This window comes from Vulpes vulpes, chromosome 7 (assembly GCF_048418805.1).
Source record: "Vulpes vulpes isolate BD-2025 chromosome 7, VulVul3, whole genome shotgun sequence".
Classification (NCBI taxonomy): Eukaryota; Metazoa; Chordata; class Mammalia; order Carnivora; family Canidae; genus Vulpes; species Vulpes vulpes.
This window is the reverse complement of record NC_132786.1, coordinates 26,732,005-26,750,933: the sequence shown is the minus strand read 5'-3', so window position 1 is coordinate 26,750,933 and position 18,929 is coordinate 26,732,005. Positions and strand designations below refer to the sequence as shown.

Genomic DNA, 18,929 nt, shown 5'->3' with positions numbered 1-18,929 from the left:
TTTATCACTCACAATGCCTGTCATTGTAGCGTGCAGTACTGCCTGACCTGGTCTCCCCGTGAAGCCACTGTCCTTTCTGCTTGCTACTGACCCTGACTAAATGCCATCAGTGGGGCTTGTCCGGGAATCCTTGGTGATTTGAGCATCTTGTGGCCATTAATAGACACATCTTGGCAGGCTCTCTGTCATAGTAAACAGCTCCCATGACCAAAATGTTCAACAGGATCTGTTGAGTCAAGTGCATACACCCATCCTTCTACTTCTTAGAATAGGTACTTTGGTCCTAGTCCTAGAATTTCTGACTTCCACTGTCCCCATTTGGGGTGAACTTTGGACTCTGAACCAAACTTAGGCTCATCTGGGTTTTACCCTCTAAGATCTTCCACTCTAAGATGCAATAATGGGAGTCTGAGAAACCCATCCATCGCTGGACCCCTTGGCATAGGCCCACTGTGTGCTCAGCCTCTCTGCCTTAAATGTTCAGAAAGTACTGTAGATTCCTTAAACAACCCCCTATCTAGATACCCCAGAGAAAAAGTTCTCAGGGTTATCCTGGCCCATGGATGATGGAGCACCAATCTGCACTGAGAATGCTTTTCCATTCTGAGGGTTTGGAGAATAAGCTTGCTTTTGGTGGGCTCAGACCTGCGTGGATACCAGAAAGCATTGTTCTTCAACATTATTTTGCCTTTAAAGTAGACTTTGAAGTCTTTACTGTGTGGTTTGTTGCCCAGAAATTGCAAGAATGGCAGCAGAACCATTGCACTTGGATATTCCCTTCATTCTAATCAATAAATCCAGTGATTTAGACACGATGTGTCACAGAACCATCCTTGGGGGAATTGGCCAGGGATGGAAATTATTGAGGAGAACAATTAGTAAGAATGGACATTTAAAACTTTCTGTTGCAAGAGGGGAACCTGGCTGGTTCAGTTTGTAGAGCACATGATTCTTGATGCTAGGGATATGAGTTCAAGCACCATGTTGGGTGTAGAGATTACTTACAAAAATAAAATCTTGAAAAAAGATGAAATAAAAATTAAGTGGCAAGAAATCTGATGAGCACAAGGATTTTCTATAATTAAAAAATAGGAATATGCATCTCTCTTCTCCCAAAGGTTCTAAAATTGGTTATTGACCAGGCTCCAGCTTATTCTCCACTCCTTCCCTGTTCCCAGCCACCCCCAAAGACTGAACTAGTCTAAAAACTGGGTGCCTTTTCTGAGTTCTTAAAATGCTAGCTCTATGCAGCTGTGATCCCATAAAGCTGTATTTTCACTGTCACCTCTAACTTGTAGTAGTCCTTGGTAATTACATGATGCTTTCTGTCTGTACGCCTGTAAACACATGATAAAGGTTAACTCTTTATTCTCACCACACTGCTGTAGATATAGGAAGAGATTGCCCTGGGTTAAGTCTGGTTTACCTACAGGGTTAACTCCACATGTGGTCTGGTTGCATCTCATTGAGGGGTTCTGTCCTGTATGTGGCAGAGCTGGTCAAGTAACGTTTCTTCTTAAGGACATCCTGTGCTGCCACGTGGAAACCCTAAAGTCTCCATAGAAGCAAGAAGCCAAAGGACCAGCCACCTGACTTTAGGAAGAGGATACCCCCAGCCTCTACAGTTCTGCCAGCTGTTCCTGTTTTGGTTGCAGATTAGATTGCTAGACTACTTAGAAAACATTTTGACAGTTAAAGAATGCAAAACTTTGTTTCCAATGCATTATTATCTGTTCCTGACATTTAAAAGGGGAAATCTATCACTGCTTCTTTGGCAGTGATTTTTATGGCTTTTTGTTATTTCTTGTAGAGTCATTTCTTCCTAAGATCTGTTTTTTTCTCCTTTTACATCCTGAAGAATGGAACACCAAATAACTTTTAAATTTATACCAGTGAACTGAAAAGCTGGACTAGTGTGCTCACTTCAGCAGCACATATACTGAAAAGCTGGACTAGACTTTAAAGAGACTTAACCACAGAACAAAGTAATTACTGTACAGTTTTAAATTTCTTTAGCCATCCATAGCTTTAACATATTGCTTTGTTAAGCAACATGATTTCAATTTATTATGCAAATGTAATAATTATTCCATTAAAAATCTGTTAGAAAGATCGTATGCTTTGTTTCTGTGGCACAATAAGTAATGCTGAATGTTCCATTTTTGTTTTTTTATTTGCTTATTTTGTCTTTAATGACAACCCATTTAAAGTAAAAGTCTTTAAAATGCTAGAATAATGTGATAACACATTTTCACTGGTAATTTAATACTTGGATATAATGAGTTCATCTGAGAGATTTCATTAAAAACAGCAAGGTGCCTGAATACCAAAGCTGAGATGTTTTTAATCACAGAATTATAGTAATTATACAAATCCCAAGATTTTCATCAGACAGAACAGGCTTCCAGGACTAAACATGCACTTTAAACTTAGCACTAATAACTGTATATTGTTCTAAATTATAGCAGAGAGACTCCTTGGGCCAAGGGGAATATTGGAATTGGATTTTTAAGGAAAATTGAGAAATTAACTATTTGGTAAGAGGCCCATCACCAGGGTAATGGAAGAGGAGCCCACTCTGGTGCGTAAGACATAGCAGGTGCGTATCGGATAAAGTCAGTGAGTCCCTTATTGTTTATTCTATTTTCAGCATTAGAGAGAATGCTAGAATGAACACCTCTCTCTTCTCCCAGAGTCCTGAAGTTGCCAATCACCAAGAGTCTTTCTTCCAGTCAGTAAACAGGACAGACTTTCTGTAAATGCCATGATTATTGATCCCAAATCTGGGGTTTTCTGGTTTGGATGGAGACTCTGTATAGAATTATTTGGTTATTGTGGGAATTACTTAAAATGTCAAATTTCTATAAAATGGCCAGGACATAATACCCTCAGGGAGCTTGCTTTTAAGAGAAGTTATATAAAAAGATGCACCTAGGAAGATTTTATTTAAAAATCTCCCTAAGATAGACATTTTATTTGATCTCTTTTCCAGCTCAGAAGGATCAGGGAGGCAAAGACAGGGAATCATGGAAGAAGAGAGAACATTGAAGAAGCATGGTCTGAGGTGTCCCTCAGGGGTGGAGGAGGGATGCAGGGTTCCTGGGGCAACAGCAGAGGGCAAGTGAGGTTGGCTTCTCACTTGTTACCAGGGGTCTGGAGTTGAGGTGCAGAGCATGTATTTGAATGAAAGGCTCTGGGGGATCCCTGGGTGGCACAGCAGTTTAGCGCCTGCCTTTGGCCCAGGGCGCGATCCTGGAGACCCGGGATCTAATCCCACGTCGGGCTCCCGGTGCATGGAGCCTGCTTCTCCCTCTGCCTATGTCTCTGCCTCTCTCTCTCTCTGTGGGTGACTATCATAAATAAAAAAAAAAATAAATAAATAAATAAAATAAAATAAAATAAAATAAAATAAAATAAAATAAAATAAAATAAAATAAAATGAATGAAAGGCTCTGTGATCTGCCTGGGGATTCCTGATTATCAGTCAGGACACAGAATTCCTTTTGGAGGCTGGAGCAGAGACATGCCTGGGATTTGAGTCCTGACAAGTATTTCTGGTCTCTGTTCTCCCAACCCCATCCCTTTCTATGGTAAACTTATTATCATCCCAGTATGCAAGCAGAATTGGAGAGTGAGCTGGAACAACTGTCCCTGGACTCCATCTTAATATGTGATCATCCACATTTATTTGCATATTTGAAGCATCAGGTGCTTCCCCATGTCTTCATCAGAAAGCTCAAAGACCATATTGAGTCTGCTTTCAGTCCTGGCCTGAGTGAGTGCACACAGGTAGCACGTGTAGGTCTCACCTTCTCCGTCCATCAGTGCTGGGCAGGCCTGGGCTGGAGAAATCCCTGCTTATGATTTCACTTCATTGAAGTTTTGCTTTTTCCCTCTAAACCATCAAAATAACATGTGCCATTGTGGAAAATGTATAAAATAGAGAAAAATGTAGAGAAGTAGGAGAATCACTGTTAACATGTCCACCCAGAGGGAATTCACATTTTGCTATATTTCCTTCTAATCTTTTTTTAAAGATTTTATTTATTCATGAAAGGCAGAGAGAGAGAGAGAGGCAGAGACACAGGCAGAGGGAGAAGCAGGCTCCATACAGGAAGCCCAATGCGGGACTTCATCCAGGACTCCAGGATCACACCCTGGGTCGAAGGCAGACGCTCAACCACTGTACTACCTAGGTGTCCCACCTTATAATTTTTTAACTGCATCCTCTGTTTTTTATGTACACTGCTCTGCACATGCATATTTGTGTTCTGATTTAGAAACATTTAACAGTAGTCAATCCCCTGTCTAATCATTTTCTGTAAGCCTCATGGGACAGCTATTGAATATTGATCACCACGGTGAACATACAGACGCTGTTACTCTCTTGATTAAGTGTTCCTGCCATTTGGTCTCCCCCCAGGTCCCTTGTTGTGGTCAGCTGCGCATCTGGAAGGCGATGATGGGAATGAATGGGAAAGCTTGGAGTTTTCACTGCACTTGCTGCTGCCTGGAAGATCATCCTTTAGAAGTAGGCAAACTGCTCCACGTGGTGGTAGACTTCCAGGGACCAGACACACTGTAGAAAGAAATGAATGAAAGCGGCGTTGGGGGCCCTGAACACATGCTGCCTGTGGTCTAGTCCAGGGAAGCCCTCCCAAGGGGCCCTGGCATTCTGGAATGTCACCGGGTCTGGACGCATGGCCGATTCCTGAGTGACGATGGTTCGCCGGGGGCTGCTTGCATGGATCTCGCGGGTGGCGGTTTTGCTCGTGCTGCTCTGCTGTGCTGTGTCTGTCCTCTACATGTTGGCCTGCACCCCGCGAGGGGACGAGGAGCAGTGGGGGCTGCCCAGGGCCAATGGCCCCACGGGGAAGGAGGGCTATCAGGCCGCACTGCAGGAGTGGGAGGAGCAGCACCGCGACTACATCAGCAGCCTCAAGCGGCAGATTGCACAGCTCAAGGAGGAGCTGCAGGAGCGCAGCGAGCGGCTCCGGAGCGCTCAGCATCGCCCCAGCGACGCTGCCGGCCTGGGCTCCGAACCAGGGCCCCCAGAGAAGCCCCCGGCAGACCTGCTGGCCTTCCTGCACTCCCAGGTGGACAAGGCCGAGGTGCACACGGGCGTCAAGCTGGCCACGGAGTATGCCGCAGTGCCCTTTGACAGTTTCACGCTGCAGAAGGTGTACCAGCTGGAGACGGGCCTGACACGCCACCCCGAGGAGAAACCTGTGAGGAAGGACAAGCGGGATGAGTTGGTGGAAGCCGTCGAGTCGGCCTTGGAGGCCCTGAACAGCCCCGTGGAGGGCAGCCCCAATCAGCGCCCTTTCTCGGCCACAGATTTCATAGAAGGTTGGCAAGTTCGTGAGTTGGGTGGAAGGTGGAAGAAAAGGCAGCTGGGGCCAGGTCCCCAGGCAGGTCGCAGCTGCGACAGGCTGGCAGCTGGCTGTGGGAGTGGCGGGTGGGAAGCGTTAGGTGAGTGACAGCGAAAGTACATCGCCTGGGTTTTTATTTCTTGGACATATCTAATCGACTTCCTTTCTCATGAAAAGCACATGGAGTGAGTGGACAGGCTCGTTGTTCCCTCGTAGAAGAAGGGAGACGTTTCTGCTTTCATTAAAAAAATAAAATAAAATAAAGCAAGATATAAACAAAACACATTGAAACTCAAATAGAGGATGAGGGGCACTTTTAATTTCTCTCTTCCCCTGGGCCCTTCTCCTGGAGGGGCCTTGTTACCAGCCCATAAGCAGGACAGTAACTGCAAACATGTAGTCTGTAGCGCTTGATGTTTGCCAGATGCTGTTTTATACAAACTAATTCTCTTTTTCTGCTTAATGACCCTATTAGGAGGATGAGGAAATTGAGGTTCAGATTAATTGAATAAATTACCTAAGATTGCTCAGTTAGCAAGTGATAGAGCCAGGGTTTGAACCTGGGCAATCTGGTTCCAGAGTCCGCACCCATAACCGCTAGGTTATATTGTACAAGACTCTCACAGCACTTGAAAACTAATGAGATGATGGGCACAGAAGAACAGCCTACTGTTAGTTTTTGTTTGTGTCTAATTTTGGAAGAAAGCAGCCTTAAGTTTAGTTTCTTGGAAAATTCATTAGTGACTTCTTATTGGCATTTCCCTTGTTACGGGGACAAAATCTACTAATAATTTGGGAGAAGAAATAACTTTTGAGAGCATCCAGCTCTTCCCCTTGTTTCTTGAGAGAATCAACTTTAACTTCCCAGACGTGTAGCTGTGTCCATGTCACCCCACTCCCAACTTTAGTTATATCACCACCCTCTCGTCAGACAAGACTCCCTTTAGTTCATATCAGTCATATCACTGCTATTTACGCCTGTTCTCTTTGGACACGTCCCCATCTTATGATTTTTTTCACTTTTTATATGAACCGTAAATCCATGCAATTTTGATATAGAATTATTTTTACTATATGTAGAGCCAGGTAAAGAAATCTTTTACAAGATCAAGCTATTGGTTGTTGGGATTTTTGTTGCTGTTGTTCATAATTTATATGAGGTATTAAAAATGCCTAGCACATTTGGCAGCTAGCAAGTATAAGCTCATGGCTAGCACTGGGTAAGAGTTCAAAATATCATGATGTTGCGGCATCACATTTTATAGTGCCCTGGAGTTTATGAAACATTTCCACACACAGTATCTTACTAGCTGACACCCAGGGAGAGCCATTTTAAAAAAAAATTGTTATTCGTTAAAAAACAATCCTGGTTGCCACTTGCCCAAGAACTGCCCACTCACGAAGCAATTTCAAAAGAACTTGATTACAAATCAATGTCTGCAATTTGGGATGTTTGCCCTTGTGATTTTTCATCTGCATTCATATTTGAAACCTCTGTCTGCTTTTTGTGTGCAATATCTTCATACGCAAGGCCCATTGTTCTTAGCAGCGATGCAGGCCTCTCGTCCCAGAATTTCTTTGCTCAGAGATACAACTGCTTTCTGTCAGAGACGCTGTGATCCTAGATACTGAGTGTTGCTTTCATGTGTGGCACACAGCCTCTGTTTTAAGGCAGATCAACCCACACGTATCTTCCAGATTTGGTGAAGGTCTGGTCAGCTGTTTTCCTAGGATGACAACTGATGTGCTGAAGCTGGAACAAGTATAGGAATTCTTGGTGTTTAAAGGAACGATTATAAAAGCACATGGAATGCTTCAGGGTGATAATGGTTTTGCAAAGCTTCAAGCTGACTATGAGGCAGGTGGCATGATGACATGAGCATGGGGAGCTGTGTGGCTTTGACCAAGACCCTTAAACCCCATTGACACTTGGTTTCCTCCTCTTTCCTTAGAGACTGGACTTAACATCCTCCAAGGCACTACCCACCCCAGCCTTCTGCAAAATGCAGAGCACTGCTTCAACTTTTTTTCTTAACTTTGCCAGGCAACCATCCCTGAAGGGTCCTCTGCCACCCACTGTGCTGGGTGACCAGGACATGCCACCAACCCTTTGGGATTCTCCTCTACAAAAGGAGGAATTTGGGCAGATTATCAGGTGTGGACTGATCATGGCCACTTCCAAGGTGCCATGGAGCTTGCAGAGGGAGAGCACCAACCATATTGATGACTATCTGTTATCTGTATTAATGTAATTATTTTCTAGCTCTGAAACAGAGGGAACAGCATGTGCCTCCCTCTTCCCTTCCCTAGATGTGATGTTGGCATTGACTTTTGTGTTGGTTTCTTATATAAGAACATGACATTTTTTTTTTTACAAGTATCTGGGAAAAGAAATTAAAATAGAAAAGTGTGATCCAATTCTGTGCCTTAGGATGCCTACATATTTATCTCCTCAAGTGAACAGAAAATCTTTATGTTTGTGGTTCAGCTGCTCCTTCAGTCTGGGATGTACAGACTCCTTTCTAAATCTGAGCGGCATAACTTCTGGCTTTGACTTCATACTTTCAGTCGAACTCTTGGACAAAAATCTGATGTGGTTCTGTAAAACAATTCAGCCTTCCAAGTTATTCTTTTACAATCCAAGTGGCTGAGAACATGAGTCTGTATGAGGCGTTTGTTTTGTCTGTCCCCATGGGATTGCGCTCTGTTACCCCCACCAGCTTTTGTGGATTAGTGGTGACTCAAGTGGCTGAGACACTGACAGAGTTTGGGGGTGAGGTGGAGCCAAGCCAGTGATCCACAAGATAATGAAGGTTTTGAGAGCACCATGGATTTAAAGCGAGGGGCACAGAAGTCACTATAAAACCTTAGTAGCTCTTGTACAGTAAATCCCGACCTCCCGTGCTCCATAACCTGCAACTCGTGCTTCCTGGGAAAGAAAGCTAAGGCAAGGAGTGAAGCTAGAGTGTTTGACTTCCGTTGTTTGTGTCTCACTGTAACCTCTAAGGGATACCCTGTGACCACTTGGGTGAGTCAAGTCCATTTCCAGGTCCTGGGCACTTAGAGAGCAGGTGCTCAGTGAGGAGAGGAAGTGGGCTCTTTCCTCCGTGTGTATTTCAGCTGTAGGCCTCTCTGTCAGCGACTTTGGGACTTGGGGTAGGAGAGGGAAGGCAGGCATGCAGATGCATTTCTGGCCGTCTTGGGAGAGCGCCTGAGGATCTTGGTGCAGAAATAGGGGAGAACTGGGGTGGGAATGGGCGGGAGAGTCTGCACAGTGGGGAGGGTCTGACCTGTTTGGGATGCGGGGAGATGTGCTGGCAAGCGGGATGGCAGAAAGACTTCAGGTCCTGGGGTGGGTCTCAGTTCTCAGCCAGCATCTCCAGCATATCCAGGGAGTTAGGCCGTTAGAAGTCAGGCCAGCCCTTCTGACTGGCTCTCACCTCACCACGCCCTGCCTGGGGCTCACTTCTGAGTTCTGAGTAGGCCTGGTGGGAGAGGAAGTGGCCCATCCTTGGGTTCTGCTGGAAACAGGAGTCCAGCCCCTGTCAGGGCAGGTGCCAGAGTCCCAAGCTACAGTAAATGCTCTGCTGTTGTAGAATAGTTGGAAATTCTTAATAATTTCAACACAGGGGGCCTTTGGTTCTCATTTTGTCAGAGCCCTGTACACTGGGTAGCAAGTCCCACCTCCAAGGCTGAGAAGACAGGAGGGAGGCATAAAGGGGAGACAGAATTAGGGGCAAGCTGTGTAGCTGGCCTTTGCTAGGGGTCAGCTCCATGGACCCTCAGTGTGCAGAGACACATGGAACCGTGTTTTCTGTCACAGAACTGCAGGAATGCGAAGTATGACTCTGTGCGGTCTTGTCATTGTGCTCATGCCAGGCAGCTTTGTTCCCAGGGGAGTTTTTCAGAAGTTGGGGTTGTCACTGCTCTCCTGCCTTGTGTTTCCTGTTAAGAGGCAACGAGAGCACTTGTGAAAATGGGGAGATGTCCAGGATGGGCAAATGTGGCTTTAGGGGGACCAGGGAACAAAGGCTTAGCAGAGAGAAGGACTGAGCTGGGGCCTCATGTGAAGGAAGGATGTGAGCCTAGGCGGGGGGGGGGGGGGGGGGGGTGTTGGGACACAGCCCAGGAGCACCTTCCTGGGACATGTGGCCAGGGCTGCCTCTCACACTTCACCCACTCAGACCCTTTAGTAGGAAGGAGGCGGGGTCTGCAGAAAGGATTGTAGCTTTTTAGCCAGATCCCTGGTTTATCCCATGGGGGCATGGTGGGGCCTCACAGCAGGGGAACCTACATTCATGCATAGGATGCCTGCTGTTGGGGCGGAATGTCCTCAGCGTTTGGGGTCCGGAGAAGGAGGGTAACGGTGGGTCTCAGGCTTGAGGGACCTGGTTATGTACACAGGGAGGCCCAGCACTGAGGGGTCGAGGGTCAGTAGGGGGTACTCTTCGGGATTGGTGCTGAGCGCAGGCTAGACGTTCAGGGGAGATGCCAGCGGAGGCTGGATGGGAGCCCATCCCTAAAGCCGACAAGGGATTCCGTGAAAGGGAAGAGGAGACTAGGGGAGGAGTACCAGAAAGCAAGCAGGCTCCAGAATAGGATTGGTGTCTAGGGTTAGTATGGAGACCAGCGTGGTCAGCATGCAGGACCCGAGGTTCACCAGGGGCGGGGTTCACGAGAGCCCTGAGCTATGGGCATAGGGGTTTAGCACAACTGGGATCATCTGGATCTGGAGTTGGGAGGTCTAACCTTCCCAGGAGGCAGTGAAGCCAGCTCTTGGACCCCAAGTAGCCCTCCTCGTCCTGCTTGCAGTGGTCCTCAAGTGCTTAGGCAGTTCAGCATCTTGGAGGTCCCTGTGGTCAGGGGTGGGGTCTATCCCACTGCTCTTATGTCTGTGCACTGGGTACTACTTCCAACGGTTCCCACACACCAGTTTACTTAATCCCCTCTTCCACCAGACAGGTAGACCTGCTCACGATCTCTGTCCCACATCAAGGTCCCTCCTCTGGTGGGTGTTGGGGCCAAGAATCCAGACGTCTCGACCTTGGTACCTCAGCACACCGTGTCTCCCCTCTGGTGGCCTCTGACCCAATGCACACGCTCCTCTGGCCCTGGGATGAGATGGGGTATCTTTTAAAGACACATCCAAGGTGCTCAGACAACCTTGGAGGCCCTCCACCTAGTGAGTAGTACAAGACTGGGGAGAAGTTCTAATAGGAAGAGAAGGGAAAACATGAGTTCCCGGGGCGACCAGCAGACACAGGACCAAGTGTGCACCCAGCTGAGGGCAGACTGACAGCGTCTAGGAGCCATTAGCACAAACAGAGGTATTTAAACTGCCCAGATGTGCGAGTCTTCTCAGAACCATTACAGCTTTGTGGGAGGGGGTTGAAAAGAGGAGTGAATACTGACTTCAGAACAGCTCCTTGAAAGCTGCTGAGGAGCCATTTGGCGCGTGTATCTGTTGTGTGAAAGACAGGGATTACTTTTCGTTTGAAAATGTATTTATTTGAGAGAGAGAGTGCATGGAGGGTGAGAGAACCCCAGCAGGCTCCCAGGCCCCCAACATCCTGACCTGGGCTGACATCAGAGTCAGACACCTCACTGACCTAGGCACCCAGGCGCCAATTACTTTTTGATCCTAGTCTCCCAGACACACTACCTTCCTTGGGTGCTCCTGACAGATGCCACGACCATCCGCCCTGCTGTTCTCCACTGCCCTTCCTGCCACTCCCTCCAGCCCCATCCCCATCCCCATTCCTCGGGCCTGCCTTGCCTGCCCTGCCCGTCCCACCCCATCCCTGTCCTTGGGCCTGGCCTGCCCATCCTGATGCCCTGTCCTCGGGCCTGCCCTACCCATCCCGCCCCATCCTCCGGCCTGCCCTGCCCATCCCACCTTGTCCCTATCCTGGGGCCTGCCCTACCCCAATACTCCCTCCCCAAGAGCCCTCCTTAACCAGGGAAACCTGGGCTCCCAGCCTCTCTGCCCCGTGTCTTCCGATCTGTAAGATGTTCTCTGAAATTTATTCTCACTCTTTCCAAAGTGGTGGACTGTGTGGTGCTTTCTCCACCTGGTTTTAGAGCTCTCCCCTAGACTTAGCCCAACTTTAGGGACGACTTCTAGTGACAGTTGCAGCCAGCACAGCAGTCTTTACCGTTAGGGAGCCAGTGGCAGGAGCCTAAACGTCCCACTGCACCAGGGTCCACCTGCCTGCGGGATGGGGAGCCAGGTTCCTGACCCTTCCCACCCCTGGGGTGCAGTGTACTCCTGGTCGACCCAAGTCACACCCTGCTCAGCTCGCAGCTCCAGTCTGGTTGTGGACAAGGCACAATTAGTATGTAGCAAAGAAATCGCTCTACACCTTTGGGAATAAAAGCATGTTTATAATCCAAGGTCGGCATGATACTCACTTTACAAATCTGCCCTGCTCTTAAAGTTCCATTGTAAATTAGATGTTTGGATTAGAGGATATTTTCCATAGAAGTAATACTGTAAAATAGTACTTGAGTTCCTTGGATAGACCAGAAATCTGATTTAAACTCCAAATTCAAACAGACTGGTGCTGGCCAGAGAGGAGGCTGGAGGTGTGGCAGAAAAGGGGAAGGGGAATGGCAGGTACAGGCTTCCAATTTGGAATGAATGGGTCACAAGGATGGAAGGTGCAGTAGAGGGAATAACAGTCAAGGGTATTTAGTAGCATTGTATGGTGACCAGTAGTGGCTACACTTGTGAGCATAGCATGATTGTGTGGACTTGTTGAATCTCTCTTGTATGCCTAGAACTAAAGTGAAATTGTGTGTCTGTTATACTTCAATTAAGAAAGGGAAGTCATGTTCCCAGATTTTTTAAATAAATACGTAAAAGCAGAATAAAAGCCAACTAAACTCCAAACTCAAGAACACAAATGCTAGAGATGAGAGAGAAGTGGGTGTGGAGAGTACTTGAGAAAGTTATTTTCATCTTCGGTTCTACACATTACCACCAGTACCTTCTAAATGTAGTTCCTAATAGTAAAGCCATTTCCAAGACCTTATTTTGAAATATTTTACAGTTAATGAAGAGTTGCAGGAATGGCACAGAGTTCCTGTATATCCTTTACCTTGGTTCCCTGATGTCAGTGTTTTATGTGACCATGGTGCAATGATCAAAACAAGGATGATAACACTGGTACAGAGCTATCAGCTAAATTATTTCTAGGTTTTGTTTTGTTTTTAGTATTTCTCCTCTGCGGGGGATCTCTGGGCTTCTTCCATCTGTGGTTTGGTGTCTGTCATTCATTTTGGGGAATTCTGAGCTGCTGTTTCTTCAATTATTCCTTTGCTGCATTCCTTCTCTCTTCTTCTGGAATTTCAGTTATGTGTATGGCAGGCTGCTTGACATTGTCTCCTGGCTCTTGATGCTCTATTTCTTTGTTTGCACATTTTTACTCTTTGTGTTTCAGTTTGGGTAACTTTAGTGCCCCACCTCCAGTTAACTGATCTGTCCCTCAGCAGAAAGAGGGTTACTCCTGAGCCCATCCAGGGCATTCTTTATCTCTGTTACTGTATTTTTTAATTTCTACATTTCCATTTGATTCTTCCATTTCCCTGCTGAAATTCCCTGATTGCACATGCTGTCCACTTTTCCCACTGGAGCCTTTGACATATTGATCAGAGCTATTTTAAATTCCTTGTCAGATGATTCCAGCATCTGTGTCATAGCTGATTCTGGTTCTGATGCTCATTTTGTGTCTTGGATTTTTTCCTGCCTCGTAATTTTTGTTGAAAGCCAGACATTTTATGTACCTAGTAGAGACTGATCAACGCTCCAGGGGTGTTTGTCCCTGGAGATGGCACACTTCTCCTTCTCCTGGGCCTTTAGTGTGTGTGTGTGTGTATGTAGGGGGGACAGAGTTCATCTAGTCAGCAGTGGGGCTGGGTTTGAGATTTGTTGTTGCTGTGGTTACCCTCAGCACCACAGCCTTCAGATTCCTGTCATGATGCCTTGTGCTTGGGGCAGAGGTGGTTTTGCCTGAGCATCCTCTGCTCAGCCCTGCAATTTAGGTCTTCCCTTCGCATCTCAGAGAAGGTCTTCTGGTGCTTCTCCCCTGTCCCATCCCAGCAGTTCTGTTACTTGTTAATTCAGGCATGTTGGCTTAGTCCTGCAGGACTGTGGGGCAGTCCATGGTGTACTGACTAAATCGAGATCCTACACAGGCACCATGTTGCTAGGTCTCGGGATGCTCTCCTGATCTACCTCTGGGAATAAGGCTTTTTTGACTTCTCCCATCCGCTAGCTGCAGTGAGTTCCACAGCTCCCTGATGGCGAGAATGTTGATTGCCCTTTCACCACCAATAAACTTTTTGTTCCATGAAGAGGAGGCAGGAGAGAATGGGACAGGAGGAATTTCTTGTCTCTTCCCATATGGCTACTGTCCTCTCTCCTGCCCTGAACCACATATATGTTTTCTGTCTTTTGTTTTTCTTTTTTAAAATTGATGTATAACTGGCATGCAATATCCTATTAGTTTCAGGTGCACATACATTACAAAATGATCCCCATCTGTCACCATACAAATTATCACAGTATTATTGACCAGTTTCCCTCTGCTGTGTTAACACATGGATGTTAACACAACCCCATGATTTATTTTATAACAGGAAGTTTAGGGACACCTGGGTGGCTCAGCGGTTTAGTGCCTGCCTTTAGCCCAGGGTGTGATCCTGCATCCCAGGATCGAGTCCCACGTCGGGCTCCCTGCATGGAACCTGCTTCTCCCTCTGCCTGTGGTCTGCCTCTCTCTCTCTCTCTCTCTCTCTCTCTCTTTCTGTGTGTGTGTGTGTGTGTGTGTCTTTCATGAATAAATAAATAAAATCTTTTTAAAAAAGGGAAGTTTATATCTCTTAATCCCCTTCATCTGTTTTGCCCCCCTCTCCACTCTGGGAGCCAACAGTTGTTTCCTCTGTCTATGAATATTTGTTTTGTTTTGTTTGTTTTATTTTTTAGATTCCACATATAAGTGAAATTACATGGTATTTATCTTTCTTTCTCTGTCTGACATTTCATTTAACATAATACCCTCTTGGTCCATCCATGTTATCAAGAATAGTAAGATTTCTTTTTTCTTATGGATCTGTATATTTGTATGCCACAATTTCTTTATCCATTCATCTATTGATAGACACTTAGGTATCTTCCATATCTCGTAAATAATGCTGCTGACATTATTTAAATGGGGGTGTAGATAGCTCTTTAGTGGTTTTATTTTCTTCTGAAGTAGAATTGCTAGATTGTATGGTAGTTCTGTTTTTAATTTTTTGAGGAGTCTCCATACTGTTTTCCATAGTGGCTGTACCCATTTATGTTCCTGCCAGCAGAGTACAAGGGTTCGCTTTTTTTCCTCATCCTTGCTAACACTTGTTATTTTTGTCTTTTTGATAATCACTAGTCTGACAGATGTGAGGCGATATCTCATTGTTGTTTTGATTTTCATTTCCCTGATGATGAGTGCTACTGAAAATCTTTTCATGTGCTTGTTGGCCATCTGTATGTCTCCTTTGAAAAATATCCATCAGGTTCTCTGCCTATTGTTTAATCTTTTTTGTTTTTTGATATTAAGTTGTGTAAGTTCTTTATATATTTTGGATATTACTTCTTATTGGACATATGATTTGCAAATATCCTCTCCCATATAGTAGGTTGGCTTTTCATTTTGTTGATGTTTTTCTTCACTGTGAAAAACCTTTTTAGTTTGATATAATCTCATTTGTTTTTTATTTATTTTTTTAAACTCAATTAGCCAACATATGGTACATCAGCAGTTTCAGATGTAGTGTTCAGTAATTCATCAGTTGCATATAACACACAGCACTCATTACATCACGTTTGTTTATTTTAGCTTTTGTTGTCCTTACCTGAGAATACTGGTATTGTTTAAGACTAATGTCAGAGAGTTTACTGCCTTTGTTTTCTTCTAGGAGTTTCATGGTTTCAGGTTTTACATTCAAGTCTTTAATCTGTTTTTAATTTATTTATTCATGGTTTCAGGTTTTACATTCAAGTCTTTAATCTGTTTTGAATTTATTTTTGTACAAGGTGTATGTTGATAATGGTCTAGTTTCATTCTTTTGCACATAGATGTTCAGTTTTCCCAACACCATTTATCGAGGAGACTGCCTTTTACACATTGTATGTTCTTGCCTCCTTAATCATCGATTAATTAACCATATATGTGTGGGTTTATTTCTGGGTTCTCTATTCTGTTCCATTGATCTATGTGTCTGTTTTTGTGCCAGTACCACACTGTTTTGATTACCATAGATTTGTATTATGGTTTATAAGCAGGAAGTGTGACACTTCCAGCTTTTGTTCTTCTTTCTTAAGATCGCTTTGGCTATTATTTGGGGTTTTTCATGATTCCATACAAATACTAGGATTATTTGTTCTGGTTCTGTGAAAAAATGTCAGTGATTTATTGATGGAGATTGCATTGAATCTGTGGACTTCTATAGGTGGTACGGACATCTTAATATTAATTAATTCTTCCAATCTATGAACATGAACTATATTTCCATTTATTTGTGTCATCTTTAATATCTTTCATCAATATCTTATAGTTTTCAGAGTACAGGTTTTTCACCTCCTTGGTTAAATTGGTTAAATATTTTATTCTTTTTGATGCCATTGTAAATGAGATTGTCTTCTGAATTTCTCTTTCTGATAACTCCTTATTAATGTATAGAAAGAAATGTAATTGGTTTATGTATGTTAGTTTTGTAACCTGCAAATTTACTGAATTAATTTATTAGTTCTAATAGTTTTTTGGTGAAGTCCTTTTGATTTTCTATATAAAGAGTCATGTCATCTGCAATAGTGACAATTTTATTTCTTCCTTTCCAGTTTGAATGCATTTTGTTTATTTTTATTTCTTTTTTCTTCCTTTCTGTTTTTTTTTTCTTTTGCCTTTTATTTATTTTTCTTGCCTAACTGGTGTGGCTAGGACTACCAATATGATCTTGAAAAGTGGCGAGAGTGGGTTTCCTTGTCTTATTCCTGGTCTTAGAGGAAAAGCTTTCCATTTTTTACCATTGAGTATGATGTTAGTTCTGGATTTGACATATATGGTCTTTATTATGTTGAGGTATGTTTCTTTTATACCCATTTTGTTGAGAGTTAGTTTTCATTAAGTGGCTGTTGAATTATGTTACATGCTTTTTCGGCATCTGTTGAGATGATCATATGACTTTTATTCTTCATTTTCTCAATGTAGTATATCATGTTGATTGATTTGCAGATATTGAATCTTCCATGAACTAAATCCCATTTGATCATGGTGTATGATCCTTTTCATGTATTATTGAATTTACTCATTTTTTGTTGAAGATTTTTGCATTTATGTTCCTCAGGGATAATGGCTTTATTTTCTTTTTTTTTAATGATCTTGTCTGGTTTTAGAATCAGAGTATTGCTGGCTTCACAAAATGAGTTTGGAAGCATTCCTTCTTTATCAGTTTTTTGGAATTATTTGAGAAGGGGATAATTACTAATTCTTCTGTAAATGTTTGGTGGAATTCATTTGTGAAGCCACTGGTCCTGGATTCCATTTTTAAATTACTGATTCAGTTTTGTTACTTGTAGTGTGTCTGTTCAGATTTTCTATTTCTTTGTGATTCAGTCTTGAAAGGTTATGTGCTTCTAGGAATTTGTCTTTTTTTTTCTAGGTTTTTCCATTTGTTGGCATATTTAAATTTGCTGGTAGTAGTCTCTCATGATCCTTTGTATTTCTGTGCTGTCAGTGGTGACCTCCTCTTTCATTTCTGGTTTTCCTTTTTTGGGCCCTGTATGTTTTTGTCTTGATGAGTCTGGCTAGATGTTTATTAATTTTATCATTAGTAATAATCAGCTTTTAGTTTATTGATCTTTTCTATTGCTTTTTGGCCTGTATATCACTTTTTTCCACTCTGATATTTATTATATTCTTACTTGTACTGACTTTGGGCTTTGTTTATTCTTCATATGAACACTTTAAGGCTCTTTCTGATTTTTTTTAAATAATAAATTTATTTTTTATTGGTGTTCAATTTGCCAACATACAGAATAACACCCAGTGCTCATCCCGTCAAGTGCCCCCCTCAGTGCCCGTCACCCATTCACCCCCACCCCCCGCTCTCCTCCCCTTCCACCACCCCTAGTTCGTTTCCCAGAGTTAGGAGTCTTTATGTTCTGTCTCCCTTTCTGATATTTCCTACCCATTTCTTCTCCCTTCCCTTCTATTCCCTTTCACTATTATTTATATTGCCCAGATGAATGAGAATATATAATGTTTGTCCTTCTCCAATTGACTCATTTCAGTCAGCATAATACCCTCCAGTTCCATCCACGTTGAAGCAAATGGTGGGTATTTGTCATTTCTAATGGCTGAGTAATATTCCATTGTATACATAAACCACATCTTCTTTATCCATTCATCTTTCGATGGACACCGAGGCTCCTTCCACAGTTTGGCTATTGTGGCCATTGCTGCTAGAAACATCGGGGTGCAGGTGTCCCGGCGTTTCATTGCATCTGTATCTTTGGGGTAAATCCCCAACAGTGCAATTGCTGGGTCGTAGGGCAGGTCTATTTTTAACTCTTTGAGGAACCTCCACACAATTTTCCAGAGTGGTTGCACCATTTCACATTCCCACCAATAGTGTAAGAGGGTTCCCTTTTTTCTGCATCCTCTCCAACATTTGTGGTTTCCTGCCTTGTTAATTTTCCCCATTCTCACTGGTGTGAGGTGGTATCTCATTGTGGTTTTAATTTGTATTTCCCTGTTGGCAAGTGATTTTTCTTTAAGTATTCAGTGAAGTTTCTAGAGAAAGAGCCTGCAAGAGAGTACAGAGTTCTCTACTTTTTTGAATCCCAGGGGGTTCCCTTTTTTGCCAGCTTCCTCTTAGTCTCCATCATTTTGTTAAGTACTTCTTACCAGTGTGTCCAGTTGCATCTACCCCAATAAATGAGTGCCCAGGTCTCTTCCCTGTCTATGGGCTACTGTCTATCCTTAGATTTTAGGCTGCTGTTTGTTCTGTGAACTTTGCTCTCCACTAAGTCAAAACAGTGTTGCATTTGAAATCAGTCAGACCTGTTTTCCCTGTAAGTGATGCTCCTTCAATCTCATTATATTCTGAAATGAAAGCAGAAGTGTGAAGCCACGTCTTAAAATAATAATTAAAACCTATGATTATTTTTTCTACTTCTGTTTCTCTACTAATCAATAATCTTTTCTCAAATCTAGTTTCAACCAACATACACAATCCAACAGTTTAAAAGAACTTAGTTATATTGATTGTACTGAGCGAGGATGTTGTCATGTTGAAAATCTGGAAGTCCATTATTAGAAGATTTACTTTGAGTAAAAACCTCAAATTCCATGATCTCTTTTCTGTGACCAACAATCAAAGGAATGGCATTGTTAGTTAAAAACCTAGCTTGTACCATAACTCTATTCTTTATTTGAATCTTAATGTTTAAGGGTTGAACACTTGGATTTTTTCCTTAAATATTATATTATCACAAGTAAAATTATTCTTATTGTG

At 43.6% G+C, this 18,929-nt stretch overlaps 1 protein-coding gene across 40 annotated transcripts in view; it reads left to right on the top strand.

Moving 5' to 3' along the window:
- CSGALNACT1 (chondroitin sulfate N-acetylgalactosaminyltransferase 1) overlaps window positions 1–18,929 on the top strand; it is a 323,911-nt gene that overhangs the window by 233,108 nt on the left and 71,874 nt on the right. For 20 of the 40 annotated variants that reach the window (XM_072763339.1, XM_072763320.1, XM_072763329.1 and 17 more), the window contains 2 exons: window positions 2,466–2,599; window positions 4,424–5,349. In XM_072763339.1, coding sequence (XP_072619440.1) covers window positions 4,722–5,349 — 628 coding nt within the window. In that variant the 5' untranslated portion in view covers window positions 2,466–2,599; window positions 4,424–4,721. The remainder of the gene's footprint in view (window positions 1–2,465; window positions 2,600–4,423; window positions 5,350–18,929) is intronic. The other 20 variants (XM_072763348.1, XM_072763356.1, XM_072763323.1 and 17 more) reach the window with 1 other exon arrangement.